Source organism: Aythya marila (assembly GCF_965140915.1).
Source record: "Aythya marila genome assembly, chromosome: 7".
In the NCBI taxonomy this organism is placed as follows: Eukaryota; Metazoa; Chordata; class Aves; order Anseriformes; family Anatidae; genus Aythya; species Aythya marila.
Genome location: NC_139048.1, coordinates 81,838 through 109,735, shown reverse-complemented (window position 1 = coordinate 109,735; position 27,898 = coordinate 81,838). Strand labels below are relative to the sequence as shown.

The following is a 27,898-nucleotide window of genomic DNA, read 5'->3' as shown; positions in this document are numbered from 1 at the left end:
CATTATTAAAAACTACCTCAGGTGGCAGCCACATGCACAAAAGGACTACAGAATACCCATATGGAAATTAAAATTAAACTTACATCATGAGTTCTGCTCTCCATTCACTGTCTGGCTCATCAGTTTGGTTTAATGCTTTAACAATTTGAGACAAGCTGGGAACAAGGTAACAGCGGAATCCAGGCTTAAGATATGGTCTCACAAATTGCCAATAAAGAACTGAGGCATTATATATCAAAAAATAGTATCTAAAAAAAAAAAAGAGAGAGAGAAGAATCAAGAATGGAGGATGTACTTAGATTAACTTGAAACTACAGAGTAAGAATTTTAAGACACTCCTAGGAAATAAAAATTTGAACTTTTCCTACTGAAGTTCCTGAATTAACCTTGACTCAAAACTTTGAGCACACGTACAGCATAGGAAGAGTAAGGTAACTCTTAAGACTACACTTTACCCAGTAATTAACTACTTAAAATAAGCTAAAATGCTGCTCTCCTCCTCCAGAGGATAAATATAAAAGAGGAAGAAAAGCCCTGAGATACCTACCAGGTTTAAACAGTCTGTTTCATCCTGTTTATTTAATACTATTACAGTATTCTATACTGTCACAGCATGCACAGTAGTTAAAGAAATAAACTAAGAAAACGGAACGGAAATCCATCAAGGAAAAAAAAAAAAGACTATCTAGTGGAAAGCTGAGACAAACACCTATGAAAACCTAACTCACTAACATCTCCTGAGATTTAAAGAGTAAATACTATCAGGAGGTCCTACCTTTGATCATGTGTTGCAAAATCTATTGCTTTCATAAAAAACAGCACGAACTTTTCAAATGCTTCCTAAAATAGAGCAAACATGATTTAGGAAATTTGTACATAGCCTTTATGAATTACCAATACATTATTTTCATATTTCAATATGTTCATGTTTCATCATGTTTATTTTCAGACCATTCTCAAATAAAACATGTTGTCATAATAACGTGTTGCCATACACCAGAACAACTGAAAAACAGTAGCATTGCCTGTTACCATGCTTGCCAGATTTCAAAATTTCAGACTATTTTTTCTTTAATTTCTGCCAAAGTTTAATCATTAGGACTGAAATTGTCCAAAGCTGTAAAGTTGGGTCCTTTTAAATTTTTCAGCAAAGAAAGCTCAGAAATTTCCAAGATGAAAGCCAGGAAAAAAATATTGGTTTGTTACATTAAAAAATTTAGGTATCATTTTCTTCGGAAAAGTTCCAACATGCCATACTCATAATCATTTGTCAACTGAATGCTGTCAGGCATGTTCTTTTAATCGTCAATGCTGCTGAAAAGCAGCTTTTCAGGAAAAACAAACAAACAGAAACACAAAAATCAGGGGGCCTGGTGGATACCAGCTTGAACATAAGCCAGTAACTTATGTATGTGAGTTTGTAGCAAAGGAGGTGAGCATTATCCTGGGCTGCATAAGGACAAGTGTCACCAGCAGACTGAGGGAGGTGACCCTTCCCCTCTGTTTTGCACTGGTGAGACCACACCTGGAGAGCTGGGTCCAGTTGTGGGCTTCCACAGGACAATAGAGACATGGACATACTGGAAAGAGTCCAGGGAAGCACCACAAATAGGGTCAATAAAGGTCTAGAGCATCTCACCTATAAGGAAAGACTGAGAGAGCTGGGACTGCTAAGCGTGGAGAAAAGAAGTCTCAGAGGATCTTATCCGTGCATACAAATTACTGAAGTGAGGGTGCAAAAAAGATGGATCCAGGCTTTTTCAGTAGTGTCCAGCAACAGGACAGGAGGCAATAGGCACAAACTGAAATACAGGAGGTTTTTTCCGAACACAAGACAACACTTTTCTATTGTTAGTGTGACTGAGCACTGGCAGAGGTTGCCCAGAAGCTGTAGAGTCACAATCTCTGTGAGACAGTCAAAAGTTGTCTGGACTTGGTCCTGGAAAATCACCTCTGGGTGGCCCTGCTTGGAGTAGATGACCTCCACAGGTCCCCTCCAGCCTTTACCATTCCATACTTTCTTTGAAACAGCAGTCAAATCCAGTAAGCTGCAAATCCATTTTCAATTTATATATGTGGGTTCAATTATGTTTTACGTTTTATGTATAACATTCCTTTAAGCTTCCACATAGAGTGAGCTTGCTTCCACATGGACTGAGCAAGACTTTCCCAAGAACTGCAAAAAGCTATGCTGAACAGCTTTCTACCGACCTAAGAGGTCCTCTCAGTGGTTTTTATCTTGCAGCCATTCAGCACCAAAGTGATCAGGCTAGGACAGGGAAAAAGCGAAGAAAGTAAAGATAAGGAACCTAAAGAGCTGGATAACAGGATGGGATACTTGTAAAATGAAATGTATATTGAGAGCACAAATGATGACAGGAAGGAATACAGTGTTTAGAGAAGACTAGAACTAACTGAAGAGACTGTGGCTGAGAAACAGATAGGAGAAAAAGTATATCATGAAAAGCGAAGGTACAAGAGGAATAGAAATCTGGTGAAGAAGAATAAAATTGGGAGAAACTAGAATTTGGTCACATAAGGAAGGGATTTTTGAAAATCTGTGAGAAAGACACAGTGGAAGCAGAAAAGCAGAAGTGGAACTGGGTGGGCAAGAAGGGGATGCTGGCAAAGGGCTCTGTATAGTGTGACAAAACATAATAAAACTCTAGGAGAGATGAGACTGATTTACTGGATTCTGGGATTGGTGTAAAAAGGTTACTGAGCAATGAGTGGGAACTCCCCAGATAAAGGGAAAAACAGGATTAAGAGCCTGAGAGGTGACAGATGTGAAAGTAGAATAGTCACAACTAGTGCATAAGAATGTAAGAGTCCTAGTTGACTAACAAGGTTTTCCCAGGATGTAAACCAAAAGTAAGGACAATTTTATCTGGTTTCTAAACGAAAGATGATTACTAGTGGTAGACCATGTGTAGTTGTGCCGCTCACTGTTGCATAAATGACCTAGGAACACAGCAGTGAACAATCCTCACAACTTACAAAAAGTGTACGTTAAAAGCACATTAGAACATATGTCACAAGGGAGCCACAGCTGGGATTGCACATGCATGAATGATTCTGAACTTCTATCAAATTGACAAGAGCAAAGAAGAAAACAGCAAAATTTGGCTGACATTTATAGAACATCACAGACCAGTTTGATTAATTTAGAAAGATAACACATGCTCTGAGAAGGCAAAGAAAGCATGGATACCATGTTAGGGAAAAGTTTCTAGCTTGAAGGGTAATTCAAAAACATTATTAAAATAAACTATGGGACTATCCATCAGAGAGATTTGTGAATGCAAATTACACAAATGCTTAACACCTGCTAAAGCTATTTCAGTTCAGAGCTTAGGTAAGAAATTGTCAAAGCTAAGTGATGACAGTATGAGGAATAGTGAAATACTCAAGACAGAAAATAGGTCCAACTCCATCTGAAATTCAGAAGGAGGTAAGACCTGCTCATCATGTACAGAGTATAACCAAATACTAGCACAAAGGAGCTTTTAGAAGCAGAAGTATACTACTGAGTTGCTACCAGAAAGTTTCATCTCTCATTTCAAAAAGCCACATCCAAAGCACTACATTGAAAGGCAACTGAAGAGAGAAATGAACTGGACGACCTCTCTGAGGTACCTTTAGTGTATTTTTGAATGAAACATTTTGCAACTGTTTTTCTGCTTACAACTAAATTTGATCTGAAAATATCATAATGATTTAATAGTGAAAAAGTTAACTTTGAAATTATTGACCTTCTGAAAAACCTTCCATGTGTTGATGTTTTTTCCCGAACATATTTGCTATATTAGTTCAATTCAGCGGATAGCTTTGTTTACTCCCAAACACGTTAATGTACTTCTATTTGATTTTTCCCAGAGTTCTGATGACTGACCTTTGTATGTTTTAAATGACGGAAAGCTTTGCATTAAAAGCAATACATAAAAACCTAGAATGAATACTCTTAAGATGTAACTTAATATAATACAACCTTCATCATTTCTCACCAAATTATCTGTAGAGAGTGGAGTGTGCAACTGTCCTTGGCACAAATATGCTCTACCAATAAACTGGTTTACAGGAAATCTTCCTTTAAAATACATTTCTAGACAGTCACTGCTAATTTGCAGGTATCCCAGCTAAGAGAAAAAAAAAGCATTTTATTTTTTTTTAAATGAATGCTTATTCTAACTGTGTAGCACATAACAGCATTATCAGTATGAAAACAATATATCATAAAGTTGCATTCCACTAGGCCATTAAGTTTTCTTAAAATTTAAAGGTAGAAATTTTGTCATTCCAAACACTTAAAAAATGTTTCCTTTATTTAATACAGCTCCTGAATCACTTAGTCATAGAATCCCTTACAGTATACAGAAAAGTTTAATTTTTTAGCAGCCATTAATAGAATTAAGATAAATGCAAAGTTTCTTGTATGATTAAAAAAAAAAGTATGTATATTAGGCTGCAGGATTTTGCATGGATGTCAGCGCTGCACCTCTATTTTCAGACAACAGAAAACACTTGGGTGGCTTGCTGCTTGGAAAAAAATAAGTTACTTTATTAGAAACTATGTCTGCTTCAATTCCAATCACTTATACCCATGGATTGAGAATTATAAAATACTTCAAAATTAAGAACCTCTACCATATGTTATGGAAGTCAGCTCAAAAAGTGACAGTTTTTCATAATTAGAATGCAATTCTTCCTTCTTTTGGTCCACTAGGGACCCTTCATAAACAGTTTATATTGTTGACAACAAGGAAAAAAAAAGGACATGGAAAACTATTTCATATTACAATGGTATGCTTTATATATTTTGGACTAATTATAAACTTTATAAACCACAGGTTACTGATTATAAAAAAGTGATGATTCAGGGAAGAGGCTGTTTTTAACAAGGAATGCATGCTAAAACAATTGCTCTGCAAAAAAAAAGAAAGGAAAGTAATATTTAAGTAATAACTTTAACACAGATAAACTAACTAAATTACAAACCTGAAATGCCTGTTCAGCACACAGAACGTATAAGTCTGTGCTGAAGTTATCTGATGAGTCAAGTGTAGATCTCCCTTGACAGGCTGATTTGATCAACTCATAAGCATCCTTCAAAGCCTGAACATCTAAAGTAATAGATAATTTATGATTCAAGATGGACCAATAGGCATGTAATTGCATTATTCAGATCAACTGTGTAACACCGTCTTCCTCCTTTAAAGAAAGAAATCACCACAGAATCAAAAATGGATGGGTTGGCGGGGACCCTACAGCCCACCCGGGTCCCCCCATGCCATGGGCAGGACCCTTGACCCCAGCGCAGGCTGCCCAAAGCCCCCCAGCCCGGCCTTGGGCACTACCAGGGGTGAGGCACCCACGGCTCCTCTGGGCAACTGCCCAGAGGTTTTAATTAGGAATTGCCCCAAAATTATGAATTTTTAGGGAAAAAAGGTCAAGCAGATGTTGTTCAAAGTCAGCAGCAGTTGTAAAATGAAGCATTAACAACTCTGGTGCAGTTTAAAATCACTGATGTAAGCAAACAATAAAGTAAATCACTTTGAAGGTCTTAATTGCAACTCGCTGGCCCCAAGAATACGTCCTGCTGAAAAAGCAACTTGGAATTGGGTCCGTAAGGCTGCTTGATGAAGTAAGTTTGACTGGCAGAAAATCAGGCTAAGAAGCACAATTAAAGCGTTTGGGGAAAAAAAAAAAAAAAAAAAAAAAAAAAAAAAAAGACCGTACGATTTTTTCGGGACAGGCGCACATCCCGCGGCGCCCGTGGTGCGGGGCCGCAGCCTGGCACCCCCTCACCTCGGCGGCTCTGCGCGGCCAGGAGCCGCTCGCGGACGGCCACGTCCATGTCGCCCCCCCCGCCGCTCTGCCAAGCTCGCCGGAGCCGTTTGCCGACGAGTTCTTCCGAGAGCTTTGCCGCACAACCGGGAGAGCAGCCAGGGCACGTCCTCCGTCCGTCGGCCCGCCCGACAGCCCCCGCCTGCTCCGGCGGCCCCGCCGCGCTGCCTCCCTGTGCTCGGCCGCCGTTGCCCGAGCGGGACTCTGCCGCCGCGCGCGTCCCAGCAACGCTCCCGCCGCGCGCGTCCTAGCAACGCTCCCGCCGCGCGCGTCCCAGCAACGCTCCCGCCGCGCGCGTCCTAGCAACGCTCCCGCCGCGCGCGTCCTAGCGACTAGGTCCTGTCCCCGCCCCGCGGGCGGTGCGGGCCGTTTCTCGGGGAAGGTCACGGCCCGTTCCTCGGAAAGAGCCCGCCGCGGCTGGTCGGCAGCGCTATTGCTGCAGCGTGCGCCGTGGCAGAAATCCCGCACACTCCGTGAAAACAAATGCTCTCGAGCTTTTAATGCATGCTTACCGCCACGCATACGCTGTACGAAATCACTGCACAAGCGGACTCAGGTTAACAAGGGCACCGACCGATAGCTTCCTTTAGGTAGAACTACTGCTGAGAAGCACTACCACCAGTAATTTTGGTTGCTGTTTATAGAGCTTCCAACGTGAAACCTTTTGAAACAGGCCACCAGTGCCTGCAGCTTCGGGCTGGAGCAGAATGAAGTGCCGAGCGACGTTTGGGTCATATCAGCCCACACAGAAGGAAGCTGCAGGCTACAAACAGTGATCTTCCAAGACTCGAGGCTTTTGCATCTTTTTAGTCATTTCACAGTATATCGGCCAAGAACAATTTTATGATAAAAAAATAACCTTCAGAGAACAACATTGCAGAAAAGATACAGTCAAAACAACACAAAACAAACAAAAAAAGCACAGAAAAAAAATAAATCTGTAACAAAATAAATCTGTAAAAATAAATCTGGACGTGCTGCCATTTGACAGACCAAATGAAGGACTGAAGCTGTCGTGTTCTCTCTCCCTCCAGCTGCTGAGATGTGGAACGCTGTTTTGCATAACACTGTTGTCATGAAGACTATCTATGGACTTAAACTTGTAAATCCAACATTTAAATGTAAACCCTTTGCACTTTAAGCTAAATTGAAATTCTGCACTGGTAGGATGTTGCAGCCCTGAGAAGACAGAACGCATTGTGCAGAAGGACAGCATTGCTATTAAGTTTCCGAAGACACTTCTTGCAGTCATCTATATCTGAATTATGAGAGGCCAGTAGGGTGAAAGCCGATAAAAACAGTAAGTGCATCAAACTCTTATGCTTCAGGCCCAGCTACTGAGTAAGTGACACATACGGTACATTTCAAGACAGTAGACCTTTCAGTTTATGAAGTGCTGCTTCATATGAAACAAATATATTCAAGAACCTGGAAAGAATTCAGCTTTAGACACCTTCCTATTCTCTAGCTGTTCTCCAGCCTACTCCTGACCACACAGCCCATCAAAAAGAACAAACTGCCTTGCTTGTATGAACGTTAATAAACAAGAACAAAACTCGTGAGATGAACAAAACCTCTGTATTACATAAAAAAACACCTTGTGTATTACAAAATCCTTCAAACTCACTGCTGCTGATCCCTACACACCTGCGTGCGGTGTAGCCCTCCTCTTTTGGATTGTGGCACATGGCAGGTCACAGTAAACCTAAGTACCCTAAGTACCTAACGTAACTACACAGACCAATATATGGTCTCATAGAATCATGAGACAGCTTTGGGAGGGAGAGGAAAGAAAACTCTGTAGCGACTTTGTGGCAATTTCTGAAACAGAAATGCATGCCTACGTAGATATTTGCCCTATACTGTGGTGAATTCTCATCCCAGTGAAATTGACAGCAACATTAATATCCTCCGCTTATTTTGAATTGTTTTTCCATTGTCAACCCTAACGTAACGAGAAAAAAAAAAAAAAAAAAAAAAAAAAAAGAGGACGTGCATCTGGGACCACGCCCGTCCCGGCCGAGAGAGGAAGCCGGCTGCCTGCAGGCACAGCTCCGCTTCCGCGGGGCCGTCCCGCCTCCCGCCGCGGAGCCGGGCGACGCCGCGGCGCTTCGCGCCCCTTGCGGCGGCCCCTCCCCGCTTCCCATCGCGCCCGCAGGCGGCCCCGCGCTCTCCCGCCGGGAGCCGCGGCGCTCAGCAAGCGCTCGGCGCACGCGCGGCGGAGCGCGCCCAGCTCCTGCCCCGCGGCGGAAGCCGCGTTTCCCGGCGACGCGGGGACGCCATGCGCGGCGCCCGCGGGGTGCTGCTGGCCCTGCTGCTGGCGCGGCTGGCTGCCGCCGCCGAGCTGCCCGCTGGGGCCGCGCGCGGAGCGGCCCCCCGAGCCGAGGCGACGGCTCCGCGCCGAGGCCCCGCCGACCGCGTGGCCTGGGGCAGCACCCGGATCCCCGCCGCCGGCGCCCTCCGCGGCCGCCCCGCCCCGCCGCCCCGCCGCCGCCGGGCCCCGCGGGCACCCCCGCGGCCCCGGCCCCGCCCCGCCGCCGCCAGCTGGCCCGAAACTTGCGGCCTGCGCCGCCCCGGGGCTGTCGACGCGTCCCGCCGTACCGGCGGCAGCAGGTGGGCGGGCCGGCCTCCCATCGCTGCCGTGCCGTGCCGTGCCGTGCCGTGCCGTGCCGGCGGAAGCCGTCCCGGGGCTACCAGGCGCGGACAGGGGCGGGCGGCGGGGCCCCGGCTCGGGCTGGCTGCAGGAGCTGCGGCGCGGCCGCCAGTCCCGCCGCCCTGCTTGCCCGCACCGGGGGAACGGCTCGGTTCTGAGACGGGGCTCGGAAAGGCTTCCGATGGCAGGTGTTCTAGCGGCCCGGGTAAAGCTGGTCTCGACTGCTCTGTGACATGGCTTGTGGTGTGGAAACTAGGGAGCCTTACCTGAGGAAAAAAGAACTCGTTTCCTACCGGGAGGGAGCCTGCAGAGCAATTAGAGACCGAGAGATTCTGTCAGAGAGGAGGGTATTTTCAGCTGGTTGGAGAGTGAAATCTGTGGCAGAGCCCTGAATTTCCAGGTTGTGGTTTTGGAAAGAACCTAGAGGAGCTGTAAGACACAGACACTGGATTTCTTTACCACTTCTAGTTCCAAGGAATCTCAGAACGATTTCTAAATAAACAAATAGAGAGTATCCACAGAGTTACTACAGTGGGAAAGGAGGCTTTCTATAATTGATTATGAACACAAACTGTACAGTAACTTATTTAAGCAGATGAAAAGTAATACTGTGTTTTGTTGTTGGCATTTAGTAGTGCAAGAAGTTAAATTCTACAGGAAAAGTCTATTTAACGTTCTTTTGGGGGGTGTGTCTGTTTGCAGGTCTGTGAATCAAGTGTGTGTGGAAAAATCGCTTGTGTTCAGAACTAATACTCCTTATCATACTGATACCATTTCTGTCCCTGGTGAACATGATCTGCTGTTCTGTGTGCAGCTGGATGACTGTAAGTAACTTCTCTTTCCATTAACTTAATTCATAGATAGCCTTTGCTTAGGGAATCTCTTTTTAAACTTACATGCTATATTTGCTAGAAATTATTTCATTTGTTATAGTCTCTGAGAGACCATAGGGAATCACCATCCCATCGCTGAAGACAAAAAATTATCATTGCCCTCATTTTGAGGGTAGTGTTCCCTTGGCTAAACACAAATCACTCTTTAGCAATTGTTTCTGTATCTAAGACACCTTAATTTGCTACACTTAGAGCAGTAAAGAAAGTTTGACATCTGTCATATTTTTCCTATTAGGAAAGGAAGGAAAAACTTCCTATTATCCTTTTCAGAAAGCGGTTTATTATCTTATCTTGAATTACTCATTTGATATACTTATTTTCATACTTCCTTCTTTGCTGTCACTGATTTGCAGTGATCACATACCCTAGTAGGGCATGTCAATAATGTTTTTTCTCCTTCTGCTTTCCTCAATGCATTTTGTTTGTCTGATTCAGTGTCCAGCTCACTGGCATTCATTGAGATTGCTTAGGAGCTCATGTTTGAACACATACTATTTTCTCTTTTGACACTCGTGTCTGGGAGTTTTGATCAACAGTCCCATCTACTTTGGACTTGTGTCATAAAATCAGAGAACATTCTAGGCTGGGAGAGGCTTAGGAGGTTACCTGGTCCGGGTACTAGTCAAAGAAGGGTCCTGTAACTTAGTCCACCTTTCAAATCCTTGTAGATGTTACCTGAATGTTTGTATGTGTTAAAAAGTGTGTTCAAACAAATCCATCAGGATGAATCTCTTTAGTATGTCCTTAATCATTTGACTGAATTATATGACATAGTGCCTTAGCAGTAATAATTTAAAACATTGTAATACTGTAACACTACTGAATGGCGCTGGGACAAGAAGACATCATTGCGAGATACCAGTAGAATTTTGTCTTTTTAGGATGTCTATTCACAATTCATACTTACTTTAAAGTTTATCAGCCTTAATTACTTTTTAATCCATTTAATGTTGCTTTTACTAAATGTATACTGCTGCTGTTTTGTCATTAAAACATCATTAAAACATCGTTAGGGGCCAACTTGGGCATCTTACAAAAATGAGAGCACATGTTAAACTAGTTGCCTTAAGCAGTTTTCACAATTTCAGAAAATCACGTATGTGTATCAACACATGTTTCTCAAGAAACAGTACAAAGTAGTTCCCATGATATCATCCTCCTGTTCATAGCTCGTATTAGTCTGTTAGCAATCTTACTAAGGATTAATTACTGTAAGGCACTATCTAGCTTATAATTACTGAAGTTGTCCCTTGTAAAAATATTAGCACAATGTTTACTTTTTCATAGAACTATCTTTTTTAGTAATTTTACGTTGGTAGAATTTTTTTTTCTTTTTTCACCTTTTAGCAAAGCTGAACTATTTCCAGCAGCCACAGCCTATCAGAGAATCTGATTTTCTGAAGTTCTCGGAGAAGTACGGCAGACTCTCTTTCTTAGCAGTATCACAAGTCCAGCCATCGTTTTCTGCCTTTTACCGGGTGAGTTGAAAAAAAGATAGCAACCAGTTTGCAGATATGCCTTTGCTATTGATGTCTGTAATGAGACCTAACGAGAACAGAATTAAATATTCCTCATATATTTTTCCCCTATAAACCACAGTATTTTCAGTTCTTTTCATTCCTTGTTGTGTAAAAAGTTTCTAATTAGTTTTCTTGTATGTAGTTTAGACATTTTAGATAAAACTGGCTGTGCACTAAGGAGAAGTTTCAGTTTGTCTCTCTGCCCTGAGGATGTCGTTACCTTGCACTTGGCCTTACTATTCCACAGTGATGTTGTTTGTAGTTTCTCCGAATTGTCTTTTCAGGCTGGTGATCCAATCCTAATCTATTTTGATTCATCATCTACACTGAGTATGCTTAGACAACCAGTGAAAATGGGAGTCAGTGGACTCTGTGTTGATGGAAATCCTGCTGGTTAGTAAAGGGGAAAGCGTTTCTAAGGGCTGTGTGCTTCTGTTGTGTCTTAGCTGACAATGTCTCTTAACTCAGGCTTCCTGGAAAGTAAAAGCACAAGCTGTACTCGGATTTTCACCAACTTGAGCAAGAGCTGCATTACTGACCCTGCCCTAGATGCTGCCTCATACTACCGTGACTTCACAGTGCTAAAGGTGCATGTTGTATTTCTTCTTTTGCTAAGCATCTTTCCATTGCCTTCCATTGATACTTCAGATACCAAATCACTCTATTTTCAAGTTATGTAGTACCCCTTGATCTTCTGATTATTATACCCCTCTTGCTAGAAATCCTGTTAAAAATGTCCCAGTAATCAGTAATAATCCATCACTTTTCTTTTTTTTTTTTTTTTTACACCCAAGTACTTTTCAATAAACTTCAGTTATTATCTAGTTATTAATGCATAGAACAGGTACTTCATCAATATTTCATAATTTGAACAGTTTAACCACAACTCTCTTACATTTTAAACAGACTGTTTATCAAAGTATTTTGATCTCTTCCATCAACTTGATCAACCAAGCAAAGTATATTCCTAGGAAAAAGTAAGGGGTGTTTTTTTTTTTTTGATACAACATGTTCTCTCTAAAATCATTTTGGATGCCAGTTATATTATCTTTATTTTGCACAATCACAAAATGGTTAAGGTAGGAAGGGGCTCCTGGAGGTCATCTAGTCTAACCAACCCCCACTCAAGCAGGGACACCAAGAGCAGGTTACCCAGGACCACATCCAAGCAGCTTTTGAGTCTCCTTCCTAAGGAGGAAGTGTTTAGATGTATTCCAGTTTGTGCCCATGGCCTCTTCTCCTGGCACCGGGCACCACTGATAGGTGCATGTCTCTGTCCCCTTTGCAACCTACCCTTTGGGTATTTATATACACTGATGAGATTTCCCCCGAGCCTCCTCTTCTCCAGGCTGGACAGTCCCAGCTCTCCCAGCCCCTCCTCATAGGAAAAGCGCTCCAGTCCTTTGATAATCTCAATGCCCCTCCACTGGGCTCTTTCCAGCACATCTAGTCTCTTGTGTACAGGGGGGCCAAGAACTGGACCCAGCCCTTCCGTTGTGGCCTCACCAATGCTGAGTAGAGGGGAATGGATCATTTCTCTTGACCTGCTGGCAAGACTTTGCTTAATGCAGCTGAGAATACAGTTAGCCTTCTTAGCCAAGGGCACATTTGCTGATTCATGTTTGACTTGGTGGCCATGAGGACTGCTAGATCTCTTTCTGCAGAGCTGCTTTCGTACATCCATAGATTGAATTTCATATCAATTTTCCCATTATTTATGCTGAGAGTAATGTCAAAATAACCAGCTTTTTGTTCTGGGTTCATCATGCTGGTCTTGCTGAATGTTAGCATAAGAACATCTCACCACTTTCTCTGGTATTCCGAGATAAAAGAGCAATATAAATATTAACACCTTATTAAGACTAATGGCCCAGCTTACCCTTCAGTTGGAAATACTCTTATAAATCTATATAATTGTAGTAGAGAGTATTGCATTGACCAAATTTAACTCATGTTTTCAGGGCTTGCTTTGTTACTGAGCCCCAAATAAAAAAGAATAAGGCTAATAATAAAAGTTTTCTTTTGATCTAAAAATATATTCAGTACAGTATGTCTGTGATTTCTAGAACACAAATGGATGACAAACTTTACATATGTGGAATAATCAGTCATTCTTGTCAATGTAATATCTAAGGTCTTTTTAATGATGGTTTCATGACTTTAGGCAGTTGTAAACCCAGCAAAACTGTTGTTTTTTGGTGGTGTTTGTTGGTTTGTTTGTTTTCCCCAGGTTCCAATCGATGGCACTCTTGTGGAGTCCATGAAGGTCAGTCTCTATTGCTAATGAAAGTAATTTCTGCTTCTGAAATAAAATATATCTGGAATATTAGGCATTCATAGTAAGGCCCATGAGTGAGAGTGGAAAGCCAACTTGTGAGAGTGGAAATATTTTGTGCCTGAAACAAGATTTTTTGTAAGTGTGACATAGACAAAATACAGGGTTATAAGGCAAGGTGTACTTTTAAATGATTGAGCATGGGTGGGGTTGGTGTTAGGGAAATAGCTTGTTCTCTTAGGAAAAACTGGGCATCTCGAACAGAGTGACATATCCCCAGATTTCAGCTACAGCAGGAAAGTAAATCCAGCTTTGACAGAAAAGCAGTGGAAAAGAGTAAAAAAGGCACACTCTGTTTAAACAGTTGTTGTTTGTTAATATGCTTACTGTTTCCAGGTGAAGATCATCCCAGTCACACCACCTAGAGCTCCCTACATGAAAGACAACACATGTAACAATGCTGTTTCTGAGGTATGTCAACCTGTTTTCCTTAGGGCAGCTCAACACCAGCTTGAAGTCATTACCCATATAAAGTCATTACCTGACTGTGTCTCTGATTCTTCTCTGAATTGGACTCTCAGGTGATCTATGAAATAGAATTCAATGGCACCCGTGGGATTCAGAGTGTGTCTGTCCGGTTCAAAGTGACCAACATCTCTGGGAACTCAGGAGTCTCTCTGCAGCAGCACTTCACTTTGCACTTCTGGGTCAGTGCCCCCATCCACCCTGAGCTCTTGCCAAGTTTGTGTTCTGTAGCATGTGAACTAGTTTTGTATGGAGAAATGTGAAAAGATAAGAACAGCATCACAGTCGTATGATAGCATGAGAACCCTGGTACATAGCTGGTACTCGAAGGAAGTGGGGACATAGCTTTGATCTCAAGTAAACTGTGTTAGTAGAACAGGCTCTGTGCAAGCATGCACACTTGAGCAAATTTGAAGGGGCTAGTAATTTTGATCTGGCTTTTTGTTGTTGTTTTATTTACTTTGTATTTGTGTGTGTGTGTTTTGTTTGTTTGTTTTTTCTGGGGGAGCAGGGCAGAGGGATGATGAATGAAAGGGTTGGAGCTGATACTGTATCCAAGATGTTCAGAGTTTGTTCACAAGTTCATGTTCTTGTTGGTCCCTTCCAACCTGGGATATTCTATGAAAGTTGCTAAATCTAATCCAGGTATTTTTTAAATTTTGCCTGTGCAGTGAGAATAAGAGTTATTCTGGAGGGGGTGGACATCTGGGAAATGCTAGTATGTGTTAGAGTTCATATAAGCCTTCTCCCGTGGAGGAATTTGGATAAATGGTTACCTCAGGAGTTAGTGTGACCTCAGGAGTTAAGTGTGCAGTGCAACCTTGCTAAAATTATCCCTAGAGGCTACCTCCATAAAATAATGTAGAAGTGGAATCTGCCACTCAGAATCAAGGTTAAGGCAGAGCTTGTTCTGCAGATAATCTGCAGAATTGCCAAAACTGATACATCTGCTTCCTTAGAGAGAAATACTGAGCAATTCAATGTCTCAAAAAAACATCCTGGTAGAGTGCATACGTCAGGATAAAGACATCTAGTTTGTTTGTTCGTTTTGCTTCCTGGACTGTTGATGGACTTGTCAGGTCAAAAGCACTATTTGGAAACAAATAGTGGAGGCTTTGGGAGTGTATCATATTTAGTCACTCCAAAAATGCATTGCATCTACATTTCTGCAAATACAAATTTGGTCTCCTCAGAAAAATGAATCTCAAAGGAAAAAAGGAAAATGTTATCACCAATAACATTCTCTTTTGCTTTGTTTCTTCCCTTTGCCTCTTGATAGACCAGGACTCCATCTCATACATTGCCTAGAAGCGGAAACCCTGGCTTTATCATTGGAGCACCACTGCTGATTGCAAACACTGGTGCCACGCAGCATGTATCCTTTCTGCTGTCAAGTTTTATTTATCTCTGGGTTTCTTGACGCCTGGTACTATTCTGTTTGGACTCTTGAGATTCTACCTTTACCTGTGAGGGCATACTTCAATATTACTTTGCAGCTATCAGTAGGCCTTTTGGTCAGGAAACCCTGTAGGGTTAAGGAGGAATGTGGTTTACGGAGAATGTTAAATAAAAGTTGGGTGTCATTTATTATCTGGTAGTTTTTTGTTTGGCTTCTTGACATGCAGTCTATTAGATGAGCATTTTAAGGAGTGAGGGTGATGGAAGTTGTTCACAGTTCCTCAGACACACGGTACAATTTGGAAAAAATATGAGGACTGGCTGCAAGCTCAGGTAAGAACACGCTGCAGTCACCCTTACTAACATACTTGGAAGACTCTCACTCAGCACCTTTTTCCATAGCTTCTCCCTCACTTCTGTGGAGCCAGGCGCTTTCCCTAAGGTCACCAAGGGTTCTTTACAGATTTTTCATCTACTCCAAAGAGGACTAGACTGTCAGAGGGATGGTGGACATCTAGAGCAGTTTGCACATAGTGATGGCCCTCTGGGAAGGTCTGAGTCTTTGGTCTGGCAACATGTCTTGGCCAAGAGTAGCGTTTGTATTTGAGAAGTGATTTATAATGGAACCTTAAAAACTGATTGATTTGATGATGTGGGTGACACTGAGGTGATATGATAGCTAAAAAGCTGTCAGTTTTCCGCATCATGTGTTATCCTGCCATGTTCTTCTTGCTTCTCATTGCAGAAAGGATTACAACTTTGCCTGCTTAATACTGATACTTCTGTAATGGTTCTATTGACTTCATATTCTATTACCAATGAAGGGTTTCGATATCAGCTGCTTCTGCCCAGGAAAGCGCTTTCTGAAAGCTGTAATTCTATTTCATTTCCAGCCTACCCCAAACAGAAGAAAGTAACTGCAGTTACATCCAGATGAAGTTATATGAGGCTCTTCAGGGGATGAACACAGCAGAGGACCTTGCTATAACTAGCAGTGCTCATTCAACCCAGGTAGAAGAGTGGGCAACCATTCTGATTCAGAACTGCAGTGTACAGGTAATGTAAATGTAAAAAGACCATCTGAATATTTGTTTTTTATATCTTTGTGTTAGTTTGAGGAGGATGAGTGATGGGAAAAAAAAAAAAAAGAACCGTCTTGTTCATCAGGGCTTGGTTTCTTTGCATGATGATCCACTGAATATCAGGTGCCTTGTAAACAGCCATCCTTATTAAGGTTCTTACTATTAGAATATTTATTAAACAAAAGAAGAACTGATAGATTTAATCTCTCTTGAATCCCGTTCCTGATATTCAAAGAGTCAAAAAAAAGTTTAATACTCAATCTAGCGTTGCACTACCTAGTTTTCTGACAGCTTTCTAGAACTACCTGGTTACTCCCATTAATTTGATGCTTATATTATTATTGTCCTTTCTGATTTTCTAGTTTCTAGGATATTTATGCATTACCTAACTAAAGTTAAGAGCTTGCGATCCAAGTATTTATAGAAGAGGGAAGTTCTGTTTTGATCATTTTAATCTATCAGGAGATGGCCTAATGGAATGTAAAATCCAAGTGATAGAGCTGAGACAAATTCTATTTGGAAATGAGATGACGGCAAGATGAGTATAGCTCTAAAATGTGCAGCTGACCTGACCAGAAGTTACGGGGTTAGTTCTGAAGTAACTCATTGAAGTTGTGACCTCTGCTACACAAAATGTTAGACTTTGACTATAATGGTCCTTTTCAACTTTTCAATCTTTAAAATACTATATTGAGATGCTTGGGTTGCCTTTTATTTTCAGGCTATGAACTGTACTTCCTGTTGCATGGTTCCTGTTACACTGAATATACAGATACTGTGGACTAAGGTGGGCCTCCTGTCCAACCCTCAAGCTCAAGTACTGAGTGCACAGTACTCTTATCAGTGTCACCCTCTAAAGGTATGAAACTTAAAACCCTTCTCTTGTACACAGAAGTCATTAAATGGGATTCACAGATTATTTAAGAACCAAAGAATCAAATGGTCTTGATATTTCTGAGTTGTGATTTACTGAGCTGTAGCAGTGGTCTGGCTACAATGATAAGAGTTTATATATAACAGCTCCACAGAGGAAGGTGATTTTATAGTCTTATTGATACTGTCCTCAGTCAGTTATACAGCTGGAAAAGGTACTTTCTTTCCAACCCCAAATCACCTTCTGCCAGTTAAGGAATCAAACTTTAAACTTTTAACTATATTCAGTATATAGTTGTTATAAAAGTTCAGCAACTACTTGTTTATCTTGTCCCTTAAAGCCTTGCTATGAAATTTATCTTGATTTTTATTTCACAAACACCACAGCCTGCTGATAATCTATTCAGGAAGATATTTCTACTGCTCTAGGGGTTCTGAAATCACCAGCAGGCAGATGAGGAAGAGTCTAATTCTGATGGTGGTAGGTTTCAAGAATTAGGGGGAATGATCATGAGCCAGAAAGCAAGTTTTTAGGAGAAGATTACTTAATGTCAGCAGGAAGGTAGAGCTAACAGGACTGTGAAGGAAAGTGAATAGTTTTTTTTTTTTTGAGTATGTGTGGATCCCATTTTGGTGCAAGGCTGCATTCCCATGATGACAAAATCTTTTGGGCAGCATGTGTATTTCAAGGCTTATACTTCTCTGCAAGAGCTTTAATGGGGAACAGCTGACACCTGTCCATCATGCCTTCATGGCAATGAGGTATGACATTGCAAATGTCTGATATACTACTATTCTTTGAACTTCAGATTCAGTCCAAATGGGACTTCACATCACTTGTTTGGCCACGTCTCATGGTTCCTCTTTGTCTCCCTTCCCTGCAATGTAATTTAAAAGAACATGACAGCAAAATGTTTACCCTGTAAGACATACTTTACCTTGAGGCAAGCTGACACCACTCCCCACGTGCTTGCCTGCTATTGGGCAGATAATTTCTAAATCTGAGCTATTATATGGCTCTATTGATATAGCTTCTGTCTTCATTCCTAGTAAAAGTGCAGGTTGGACATCTCTCAATATGGATTAGCGAGTCAGGAATAATGAGATTCAGATTTCATCTGCTTGAGCAACTGATGCTAATTACTTTAGAATCATAGAATATCCTGAGTTGAAAGGGTCCCACAAGGATCACCGAGTCCAACTCCTGAGTCCCCAAAGGACTACCCAAAAAATCAGACCATGTGTCTGAGAGCATTGTCCAAATGCTTCCTGAACTCTGGCAGGCTCAGTGCTGTGACCACTGCCCTAGGGAGCCTGTTTCAGTGCCTGACCACTCTCTCGGTAAAGAACCTGTTCCTGATATTCAGCCTGAACTGCCCCTTTAAGCTGTTTCCTTGGGTTCTATAGCTGGTCATCAGAGAGAGAAGCTCAGCAACTTTAGGGCTAAAAGATATGTTGCAAAGCAAATGATAAGGAAGTTCCTGGCAGCAGAAAACACCATTAAAATCAGTAATGACTTCATGAGTGGCAATCCACGAATCAGGGTTGTTAGTAAAGACATTTTAGCAATGACACGAAGAGCCTTAGAAATCCTTTTAGGATGTACCTGTCTTAGGAACAGTTTACATTGGCACCGTAAGCCAGTAGTAATGCCAGTGTCAAACCCTGATGTGTGAAATTGATAAAAAGCTGAATCATTCAGCCACATCTAGGACAAAACTGGAACAAGGCAGGAGAAGAAAATTAATTCCCCTAAGTGCCATCTGAACTGCATTATACCAGTTAGACAGCTGGATCATAAATCTGCTGGAAGTATTTGTATCAATGGATGAGAATGTATGTTTCTAGTTGTAACTAATTTCAGGGCCATCTAGGATATTCTGATATACATCACAGAGACAGCGCCTGCTTACTCGTTGATACAAGAACTTATATCCATCAAGAGTCTTGGTATTTTTCTCTTGAGACTCGTGAATTCCATCCTGGAGCTTCTTTGAATGCATTCTGCACCACTTTGCTCTAAAGGCAATCTTGTTGAGGTTTTCAGAAAAGTGAAATGAGATAGTGATTTCACAGATTGGCTTAAATCAGTACTAGCACAAAATGCATACTGCCAGTAGGTTCCATCTCAAGGCTAGCAATGCGGAACTGGGAAATGGCTGGGAGGTGGTGACAGGTTGTGAGATTGCTCCTGCCAAAAGAACGTGGTCTTATCTCAAACCAAGCTAGTCATGCAACTATCCTCAGCTCAGGGTGCGTGTGTGTTCTCTTACAGCATTCTGTTGAAACAGAAAGATGCTGAGGGCTTAGGATAATTTCAGTCCCCTGTTTTGTCTACCAACTGACCTACCAATCTATCTTCTTTCTGAAACAATATCATAAAATATGAGAAAGAAACTCATTGATATATTGGGTCCCTGGCTTATTTTACGGAAAGGATCAAACTCTGTGGCAGTCCTGTCCTTTTCTGGCAGCAATGAGCTGCTCAAAGGTGATCTTGTCTCAAATGTTATTTAGAAAAATAAAGCTTGCGTTGCTTCTGTTCTTATTACCAACTAGCAGATGTGCCTTTCCTCTGAATAGAAGGCTTACTGTAGCAGAGCATGGAGACTGCATACAATCTGGAGATCTGTAACACAATGCACAGTAGCTACTGATCTTTCTTGAGACCTGTGCTGTTAATTTACCTGCTAAGCATCAATTTAGAGAAAGGAGTTACTCCACTAATTATGTATGTATATCTTTCTATACATATATATCTGGATTTCCACTGGCAGATGTCTTAAGAGGAAAGATGTGTACCTATGGTGTAATAGATGTATCCGTCAAGGTGTTCTCATGATCTGCATTTTATCTGGCAGCTCAGAGTCTACAGCTCTTAACAGATGTTGAGTTGTATGGAGGAAAAAAAAAATCAATCCAGGTTTACACGTAAAGCTATGACATTACATCCTGACTCTTCTGACCTAAATATTGTGAAGACCCAAGGTCAACTACAGGATCACAACCAGTCCTTAATCTTTCATGTAGCCTTTTATTGAAAGGTGTCAGTTTTCATCTTAAAAATGGCAAAGGGCAGCACTGTGAAGATACTGAGTTTTCTTTTTCCCCACTAAAATACTTCTCTGTACCATTTCATGAAAACTACATGACGAAGAGGATATGAAGAACTACTGTTGGAACTTGCAAGCTATTTTGAGTGACCATTAGGTAATTTATCTGGGAAACGTATCTTTTGAGTGAGGTATGCTAAACTCTGTACTTTCCTTTTTGTTACAGCTCCTAGACGTGAGCCTAGTGCCTTTGACAACTGTCGTTACCTTCGCTGACATGACGGAATGGCCAGAACCTCCACATGGCCAGCCCAAAATACAGTGGAAACTCCCATTTGACTTCTTTTTCCCCTTCAAGGTGGTACTGAATGGAGAAAGAAGCTACAGAGGTGATCTTGCTGCCTATTTTTTGTTGATTCTAATATTGTCTAGTATTCTTTGCCTTTGATGAGAGTCAAACAGAAGAGTTCAGTAAGTGAATTAACACATTCATCTTATGATTCAGATCATAAACTTTTCCTCTCAGGTTCTTATACTGTGCCTATGGTATGTATGTGCCTTCTGTTCTTGGATTAAGCCACATGACTAGCTTCTGTCCTGTGTCCTCTCACACTCCTGTTCTCCATACGCATGTTCTGTAAACCTCACTGAAGTGAAATTCTGGAGGGATGGGAGTTGTTGAGAGATGTTGCAGGTATGAGGAGCGGGAAGGAGGAATTTAAAATGAACTTATTCTCAGAAACCAAGAGTGCTTTCTAAACCAATGAATGTGGAGAGAGGAGCGAAGTTCAGTTCAAGCATTGTGGAGCTACGTTCACTCATCTTGTTAGAGAAGCACCTGATTTTTCTATGTGGAGCTAACAGAACACTTAAAATATGTGATGTCTCCCAGGAGACCCAAATTGTTATTTTGTGAGTGGGCGTGTCTGCCAGTCACCTTTGAGCTGTCCTTATTTTGTGACAGCCATGACTGTGTGACAATTATTTTTCTATGTATTTTCAAGTATAGGTATTCAATTGAAATTTTCTTGATTTAATCACTGTTTGCATTAGCAATAGTGTTACGTTAAGCGATGTAATTTGAGGTATTGCACGGACTGAAGTGTAACTGAATTTTACAGTTGTTTGTTGAGACAGCTTCCTTCCTGCTCATGTGTATATGTGAGTGAACAGTTTTTCCTACTCAAGAAACATTCACCTGTGGCTCCAGACTGGAACAAGACTGATAATCTTAGAATCGTTCAGGTTGGAAAAGACCTCTACGATTGTCTAGTCTAACCTTTAAACTAGTACTGACTAGTCCACCACAAAGCCACACTACTTAGCTCTACATGTAATGACAGCCACTGAAGTTCTAGGTGGCACATCAGAGAGCTGTGAACAGTCTTAAAGGACAACATCAATTATTTTAGGAGGAGTTGATGGGACTAAAGATCACTGCAATACCTTACTCACCTGTGTGTGAGTACCCTACTCATCTGGGACCAGATTGTAAGTTGCTGTCTTTAAAGTCAAAGGTGATCATTTTGATATCTAGTCTGACCCACTGAATCACAAAGACTAAGGAAATCTGCTCAATCATTCCATTAAGTTAACTACTGTATATTTTAGCAAAGAATTTATTACTTATCCTAAATTCTTCAAATGGAAAAATCTGCCACATCTAATGTTGAGTAATCCAGTGGAATCAATAATAGGCCAGAAAAAGAGAAATCTGGCCTGCCTTTGACAAAATGAAGTTGTTGCTTTTTTACTTAATACTGCATTTAGCATAACTCTGTTGCTGTTCTTCATTATAACTTAAACAGAGCAGTGTACAAATAAACTGAAAAATTCTTATTTTTAAGTCAGGACATCAAAGAAGATAACCTGGATAAAACTAAACATGACCAGTATAAAACATGCATATTAGAGAGTAACTTCACATATTTAACTTTGGAAAATCCGTTCTGATTGTTTGCATGGATTATTAGCTTGGACAGAATCCTGTTCAAGTGACTACTGCTTCCATTGCTCCTGATTCTGAAGCAGGCTACGTATGTTCTAGTGTTAGATGGGGTTGGTGATAGTACCAGTACAGCAATGAGCTTTTATATTAGATAGGTACGGTTGAGAAGCCTCTTCTAGGTCTTTGGAAAGCTTTTAGCCGCACACATTTGAAGAGTAGATCATGTCCTCTTATGCCCCTAGTATTTTTCAATCCACAAAGTTAATTTATGGGTGAGAGTAACTTAATTGAAGAAAGAGTCAGTTGGAGAAACTTGCGAGTCATCACGCTGCTGTGTCAGGACACAGCTTTAATTAAAAGAACATGGTGAATATGGCAGCTTTTTTTCTGGCTTACTGCAATAATCCAATTAGGTGATTACAGGGACTTTTTTTATTCTACAAGCTGCAAAGACAGCTAAGTGCTGTAATAATGTGTCACCTTACTATTACAATTCTTTCATATTCCTAGCCTCTAATATGTCACTTTCTCTAGCACATTTTTGCTTCCTCTGAAATACCGTTATGACAGAAAATAGAGCTGGAAATAGCATTGTTCATAACTTGGTCAAGCCTGCTTTAAGGTACGCTCAATTGTAGATGTTCCATACCACATAGTTGTAGGGTTTAGAGTCCACAATTTCCTATGACAGTTTATGTTGGTGTCTACCTTGTTGTGTTTGTATTTCCCCCTACTGTCTGAACTTAAATGACCTCTACCAGTTGAGTATCAGGGAGCAGTATGACAGTGTCACGCAAGGCAACGTTCATAAAATAATCAGGAGACTCTTATGCCAGATATGTAGAATAGGGTTTCTTGTTTGGCATATTTTTTGTAAAGCCCCAGCTGAAACTGCTGCAGAAATCGCTCAGTGGGGGATGCCAAAGAGGCATGTAAATATGCTGTTTTCCATGGGCGCTTGACTGGTGTGTTATATACTCTGTGTAATAAATGGCTCAGTTTTCAAAATAGGACTATAATCAAAGTTTACAATTTATTAAAGGAATAGAGGTAAGCAAACAGCGCTGGGTGCGCCGGGAGTCTCTGCTCCACCAGGACGCACACCAGTTACATCAAGCAGCTGATTTTTATGTTCCTAGGCTGATACATATTCATTACTACTTCTAAAAAAAAACAGGGTTATTATAATTAGTTTCCGGAATCCAAACCCTCCTACTGGAGCATGCGTATCAGTCTCTGGTGGTCCCTCTGGGGGTCTCTCGTGCTGAAGGCTCATAGTCTTCCTCCCTCTTGTCCTTCTCCTTTGTCCGACTTGGCTGTATGTCAGAGACTTGTGCAGCGTCCCCTGCAAGCTTTGTCTTTTAGTTGTTTTTCAGCTCTCCCCGTCTCCTTAATCTCCTGGCCAGATAGCAAAGACTTGCATAGTGTCCCATGCAATAGTCATAATAGTTAGCAGTTATTCTGAACCCCCCCCCCCCAGATATCAGAGACTCCAAGGAAAAGTCTACAAATACATTTCCCTTCAAGCTCTCTATTGACACAAATTGCTAAAACATTCCTTTGCAAGATACAAGAATTATATACATTAACCACTCTGTTTTTCTTAGACTTGTCGTTATACAAGGGTAGGTAAGACAGAAGGTCACATTCATCATACCATGCGGCCCTAGCATTGTTCCATACTGACACGAATCAGATGAACATACCTCACATCTGTGTCAAAGGACTGAAACAATGCTGTGTAATTCCTCTCCTGTTAGTATTCTATCTGCATCCACCTCTCCAGTGTGTCATGTTTTGAGGCTGTAAGTCTGTTTTTACACTGTCCAAGTGAAGTATGCAATGTTGGACTACAAACTAGAAGTGGAATTGCCAAAAGTTAATAAAATATATTGTCAGTAGCTATGTGAATTAGGCTCCCCTCCCGCTTTTGATTAAGATTTCTCTATGGGGTTGTTTTATTGTTGCCACAGTGGGAGTCAATATTGGTGAATGTTTTTATTCTTGTGGTACTCCGAATATTCTTATGGACAGCTCCTTGCTTTTATCACAGATTTTTTTTTTTCAGGCAAACAGATATGGTAAGAATCCAAATACATATTCTGCAATCCCTCTTTCTATAATGTAAGAAAATACAGAAAAACTAAAGCAAATGTAGAAAAACTAAAGGAGGCATGTTAAAATTACTGACAGCTCCATAGCGTGCTTCTGATTTCTTCAGGCGCAAAGGAAATGACTCCGTTAAATGTGGCCAAATTTTAGCCACCGTTTGCTACTGTAGGGCTTGTAGCAAAAGGAGAGGTGTCCCACGTGCCGTTTCCTGTGCTTGCCTTTTTCATCAGGCTCAACTTACTTTTCTACTAAGCCACTGCCTATTCACGCACTTTTAGAATTATTATCAAAAATAAATAAACGTGATCCTCCAACACGCTTTCGGGCTTCCTCAAAAGATCGTGTCCGAGCGCCAAGGGGCGCCCCACCCGCCGTGTTACAAACGGCGCTGCCGGCGGCACCTCGCACCCGAAGCGTGCCCGGACCGCCGAGACCGACCGGCACGGCCCCGACCGCCGGGTCTCTCTGGCGCAGCTCCGGGCCCTGTCTCACGCAGCCTCGCTATCGCCGCGCCCCGGGGGCCAAGCGGGAGGCGCGGGGGGCCGTTTCCGCAGCGCTCGCGCTCGAAGGCGGCGCGGTGTCTGCAGCGGGAAGACTCGGTCAACGCGCGAGGAGTCCCCAGGACGCACCTCCTCGCGCCTGCGGCCGCGGCCCGGCGGGGGGCGCAGCCCGGGGAGGAGCCGCCGGTGCGCCAGGGGGTGGTGCGGGGACGGGGCCCCGCCGCGCTCCGCCGAAGCGCCGCCCCCGCCCTCAGCAGCAGCAGCTCGGCCGAGCTCGGAGGGAGGCGGGAAGCGCCGCTGGCGGAGCCGCCGGTGCTCAGCCGCCGTCCCGCTCGGCCCCGGCTGTCCCGGAGCGCGCCTCCTGCCGCCGGCCCGCTCCGCAGAGCGCTCTCCCGCCCGAGCGCCTCCCCCCGGCCGGAGCGCGCCGCCGGCGGCAGGAGCCCGGCCAGGTGCGTGTGGAGCTCGAGCTCGGGGGCGGCTGGCGGGGCCGCAAGCGGTGCGGTGAGGCGAGGCGCGCGCTGCTGGCCTGGCCGGGCTGGGCCGCCCGGCGCGCGCTCCGCGGTGGCCGCGCTGCCGGCGGGAAGCCGCGGTCGCGAGGTGCGGCCGGTGCCGGAGCCGGACGGGGGGCGGGGCGCGGGGCGGGGGGCGGGGCGGGGCGTGTGGCCGCACCGCCTCCGCTTGAGCGCCGCGGGGACCCGGAGGGCGTGCGGCCGGCGCTGGGCCCCGCTCGGTCCCTGCTCTGCGGCTTGGGGTCAGGAGCCGCTGCCGTGGCTCGCTGCTCTCCCAGGAGCCCTCGTTGCTCCGCAGCGAGCCAAGCCTTGCGGCGGTTGAGGTACGCCCCGTGGGGTGTGCGATGTGCTGCCTGCGTCTGGAGGCGCCCCATCCTCCCGGTCTCAGGTTTTCTTGAGACAAGCGTGTAGGCTTTGTTTTACATTTTCTTGATGGCCACAGAGCAGTGCTGCTACGTGGAGTCATTGGCAGAGTGAAGCTGCTGTTTGGATCTCTGCAAGCAGTAGAACCAATAAGTAGCACCAATAAGAACTGTACTGACTTCGTTCTTCTGGAATTTTGCAAAAGCAGAGCTGTAGCACTGTGAGGCTTTCTCTTTCTTTGCCAGTCTCTTATGCCTACCGAGAACATTTCTCCATGCCCAAAGAAAACATTTAAACCCTCCTGACACTTGCGTGAGACATAGGAGTTCTTACCTATGTTTTGTCTTAACACTTGGTGATAAGCCTGTGTTGGTTGCATAGCATTTCTTCACAGGATCAGTTTTTGTAAGAAGAAACCTGATAGCTCTCTGAAAGAAGTAATAAAACTGCAGATAAAGGAGACTTGATGACCAAAACTTACACAGATTTCCCAAAACCCTCAGCAACTGTCTCTGTACTATGAAGTCAAGGACAGTTTTATTTTCTGAAATGACAAATAACTAAAATGCTTCCTTAAATGTTTGTACCTGTGTTGCCTCTATACCCTTAAAAACACTGGGTACTTCAAAGTCTCTGCCTTCTTTCTCTTGTCAGATTTGCTCTTGACAACATTGAAAAGCATCTTATAAAGGGTTAACATTTTCTTCTTTCTGTTTTGTAGTAAAGTATTTATATTTAGGCACTTTAGAAAGGGCATTACCTTTTCTGTGTTTGTGTTGGTGAAAGTTTTTTCCTTCAAGTTCTGTATGGATTTATTAGTTTGTGTGCTGTACTGCTTTCCTCTTCTAAACTACTCTTTGCCAGGGTTGTTGAAAGTAGCAGAGTGATCATCTCCCAGGCTTTTTCAGGTAATTTTTCAGGTGCTCTTCTTGCTGTTGTATTGGTAGGAATATGAAAGCGATAGTATTTTCACAATTTTCTACAGTATCCAGGGAAGAAAACCGCTGAGAGTCACTGTAGATGATACTCTGAAACATCAGTTTGAGGTGTTAGTGGCAGTCAAAAAGCAAATAGAATGTTAGAAATTACCAGGCAAGGAATGAAGTGCAAAATGAATATATCATTTGATGTATTCATTTATATCGTTTGATATATCATTTGATGTATCATGACCATATGTATCATGCCACTATAAATACATGCTCCAACCAACTCTGAGCATCGTGTGCTGTTCTGGGCTCGTTTTTCTGCCTAACATGCTGTACTTGTTTGAGGTTAGTGGGGGAGGTCAAGGAAAAGCAGTGCACATGATCATAGGTATGAAATAGCTTTTGTTTAAGAACAGCAAGAGCATCGTAAACAGCTTTATTAGTGGCAGTACAGTCTCAGGAATTGCTGTGTTTCTCTTCTGCTGGTGCTACTGCTCATGTGATTGTGTAGTCAGGTGCGTTGGTTGGTCTCTGACCAGAACATTAGTGATAAAGCTGAACACTGGTTGAAGGAGTGGGATGGGAGCTGTAGCTTTGAGAAGGAGGGGTGGCAAAACTGACAATTCTGGTGACAGAACTGTTTAGGAGCAACTTGAGCACTGCAGCCACAATTCACGTGCAGGAATGAGAAGGTGCGTGTTACAAGTCTGTAAGATACTAAGTGGTGTGGAGAAGGTGGATAGCCCCAGTCACACAAAGATAGAGACCAGGGGAGTGTTTAGGTAGTTTTAATTGTTTTCTTGTCACACCCATATACTTTATTTGGGCATCTGATGGAAACTGCTGTCATACCAATTTTTTGGGGGTAAGTTTTTCCCCATTAGGATTGGGTGTTGGCTTATCCTTGGTAGAAACCAAACACCTTCTTTATTCTCCCCAACCACAAAAGAATAAGTAAACACATCATTGTGAGGACAGAGAATAAAAAAAGAGAGGTAGGTAAAGGCTTAAAAATAAGGAACTGGAGGGAATGCCATCAGGATACTGATAAATGCTGTTTTAAGTGATACTCTTCATGGAGAAGTGACAGGACAAGGACCTATAAATAAATCATACAGCTGGTGATTTTTCCTTGTCTTTCTTCTCAGGATGCTATGGTTTTCTGGCTTAAAGACCGCTGTAAGGCAGTTGTTGAAGAGGTTCCACAATGGGGCCTTGGATACAGAGGGTATGAATAAATAATTTAGAAGGGTGCAAAACTGCATCTAAAGCTTCTATAATACGTGGTGGAGGAGCTGATAGGGTACTAAATGTAGATATCAGTCTTTGTCCGGGAATATTGAACAAGACTGTAGACTTCAGTTTACATTTTTCAAATTTCTTTTCTTTCTATCCTTCTGTTTCTCTGGCTACATTTACTC

The 27,898-nt window shown here is 42.7% G+C and overlaps 3 protein-coding genes across 5 annotated transcripts in view; 2 read left to right on the top strand and 1 right to left on the bottom strand.

Annotated features, from left to right (window-relative positions):
• Nucleotides 1-5,854, bottom strand: part of CFAP46 (cilia and flagella associated protein 46) — a gene marked incomplete at both ends in the record, with an annotated part of 73,005 nt that extends 67,151 nt beyond the window's left edge. Inside the window, 5 exons of the mRNA XM_082764624.1 lie at nucleotides 84-248; nucleotides 776-840; nucleotides 4,005-4,136; nucleotides 4,996-5,120; nucleotides 5,806-5,854. Coding sequence (XP_082620750.1) covers nucleotides 84-248; nucleotides 776-840; nucleotides 4,005-4,136; nucleotides 4,996-5,120; nucleotides 5,806-5,854 — 536 coding nt within the window. The remainder of the gene's footprint in view (nucleotides 1-83; nucleotides 249-775; nucleotides 841-4,004; nucleotides 4,137-4,995; nucleotides 5,121-5,805) is intronic.
• Nucleotides 5,855-7,586: 1,732 nt separating this feature from the next.
• Nucleotides 7,587-24,486, top strand: TCTN3 (tectonic family member 3). Of its 2 annotated transcripts, XM_082765121.1 has the most exons (13): nucleotides 7,587-8,457; nucleotides 9,200-9,321; nucleotides 10,738-10,868; nucleotides 11,195-11,303; nucleotides 11,379-11,497; nucleotides 13,141-13,176; nucleotides 13,582-13,656; nucleotides 13,767-13,892; nucleotides 14,990-15,085; nucleotides 15,344-15,441; nucleotides 16,002-16,164; nucleotides 16,912-17,049; nucleotides 20,343-24,486. In XM_082765121.1, the coding sequence occupies exons 1-13, from the start codon at nucleotides 8,126-8,128 to the stop codon at nucleotides 20,562-20,564; spliced, it is 1,767 nt and encodes a 588-aa protein (XP_082621247.1). In that variant the 5' UTR covers nucleotides 7,587-8,125; the 3' UTR covers nucleotides 20,565-24,486. The 2 variants fall into 2 exon arrangements, with proteins under 2 accessions (XP_082621247.1, XP_082621248.1); XM_082765122.1 differs by lacking the exons at nucleotides 7,587-8,457; nucleotides 9,200-9,321; nucleotides 10,738-10,868; nucleotides 11,195-11,303; nucleotides 11,379-11,497 and adding an exon at nucleotides 11,871-11,887.
• Nucleotides 24,391-27,898, top strand: part of ALDH18A1 (aldehyde dehydrogenase 18 family member A1) — a 36,489-nt gene continuing 32,981 nt past the window's right edge. For both annotated transcript variants that reach the window (XM_082765118.1, XM_082765117.1), the window contains exon 1: nucleotides 24,391-25,125. The gene's annotated coding sequence lies outside the window, so the exon portion shown is untranslated. The remainder of the gene's footprint in view (nucleotides 25,126-27,898) is intronic.

Bases quoted from the DNA above. Each gene is read 5' to 3' on its own strand.
- TCTN3 (XM_082765121.1), top strand. From the start codon at position 8,126: ATGCGCGGCGCCCGCGGGGTGCTGCTGGCCCTGCTGCTGGCGCGGCTG. The intron at 8,458-9,199 runs GTGGGCGGGCCG...GTCTGTTTGCAG, and splicing joins CGCCGTACCGGCGGCAGCAG to GTCTGTGAATCAAGTGTGTG. The intron at 15,086-15,343 runs GTATCCTTTCTG...GCAGTCTATTAG, and splicing joins ACACTGGTGCCACGCAGCAT to ATGAGCATTTTAAGGAGTGA.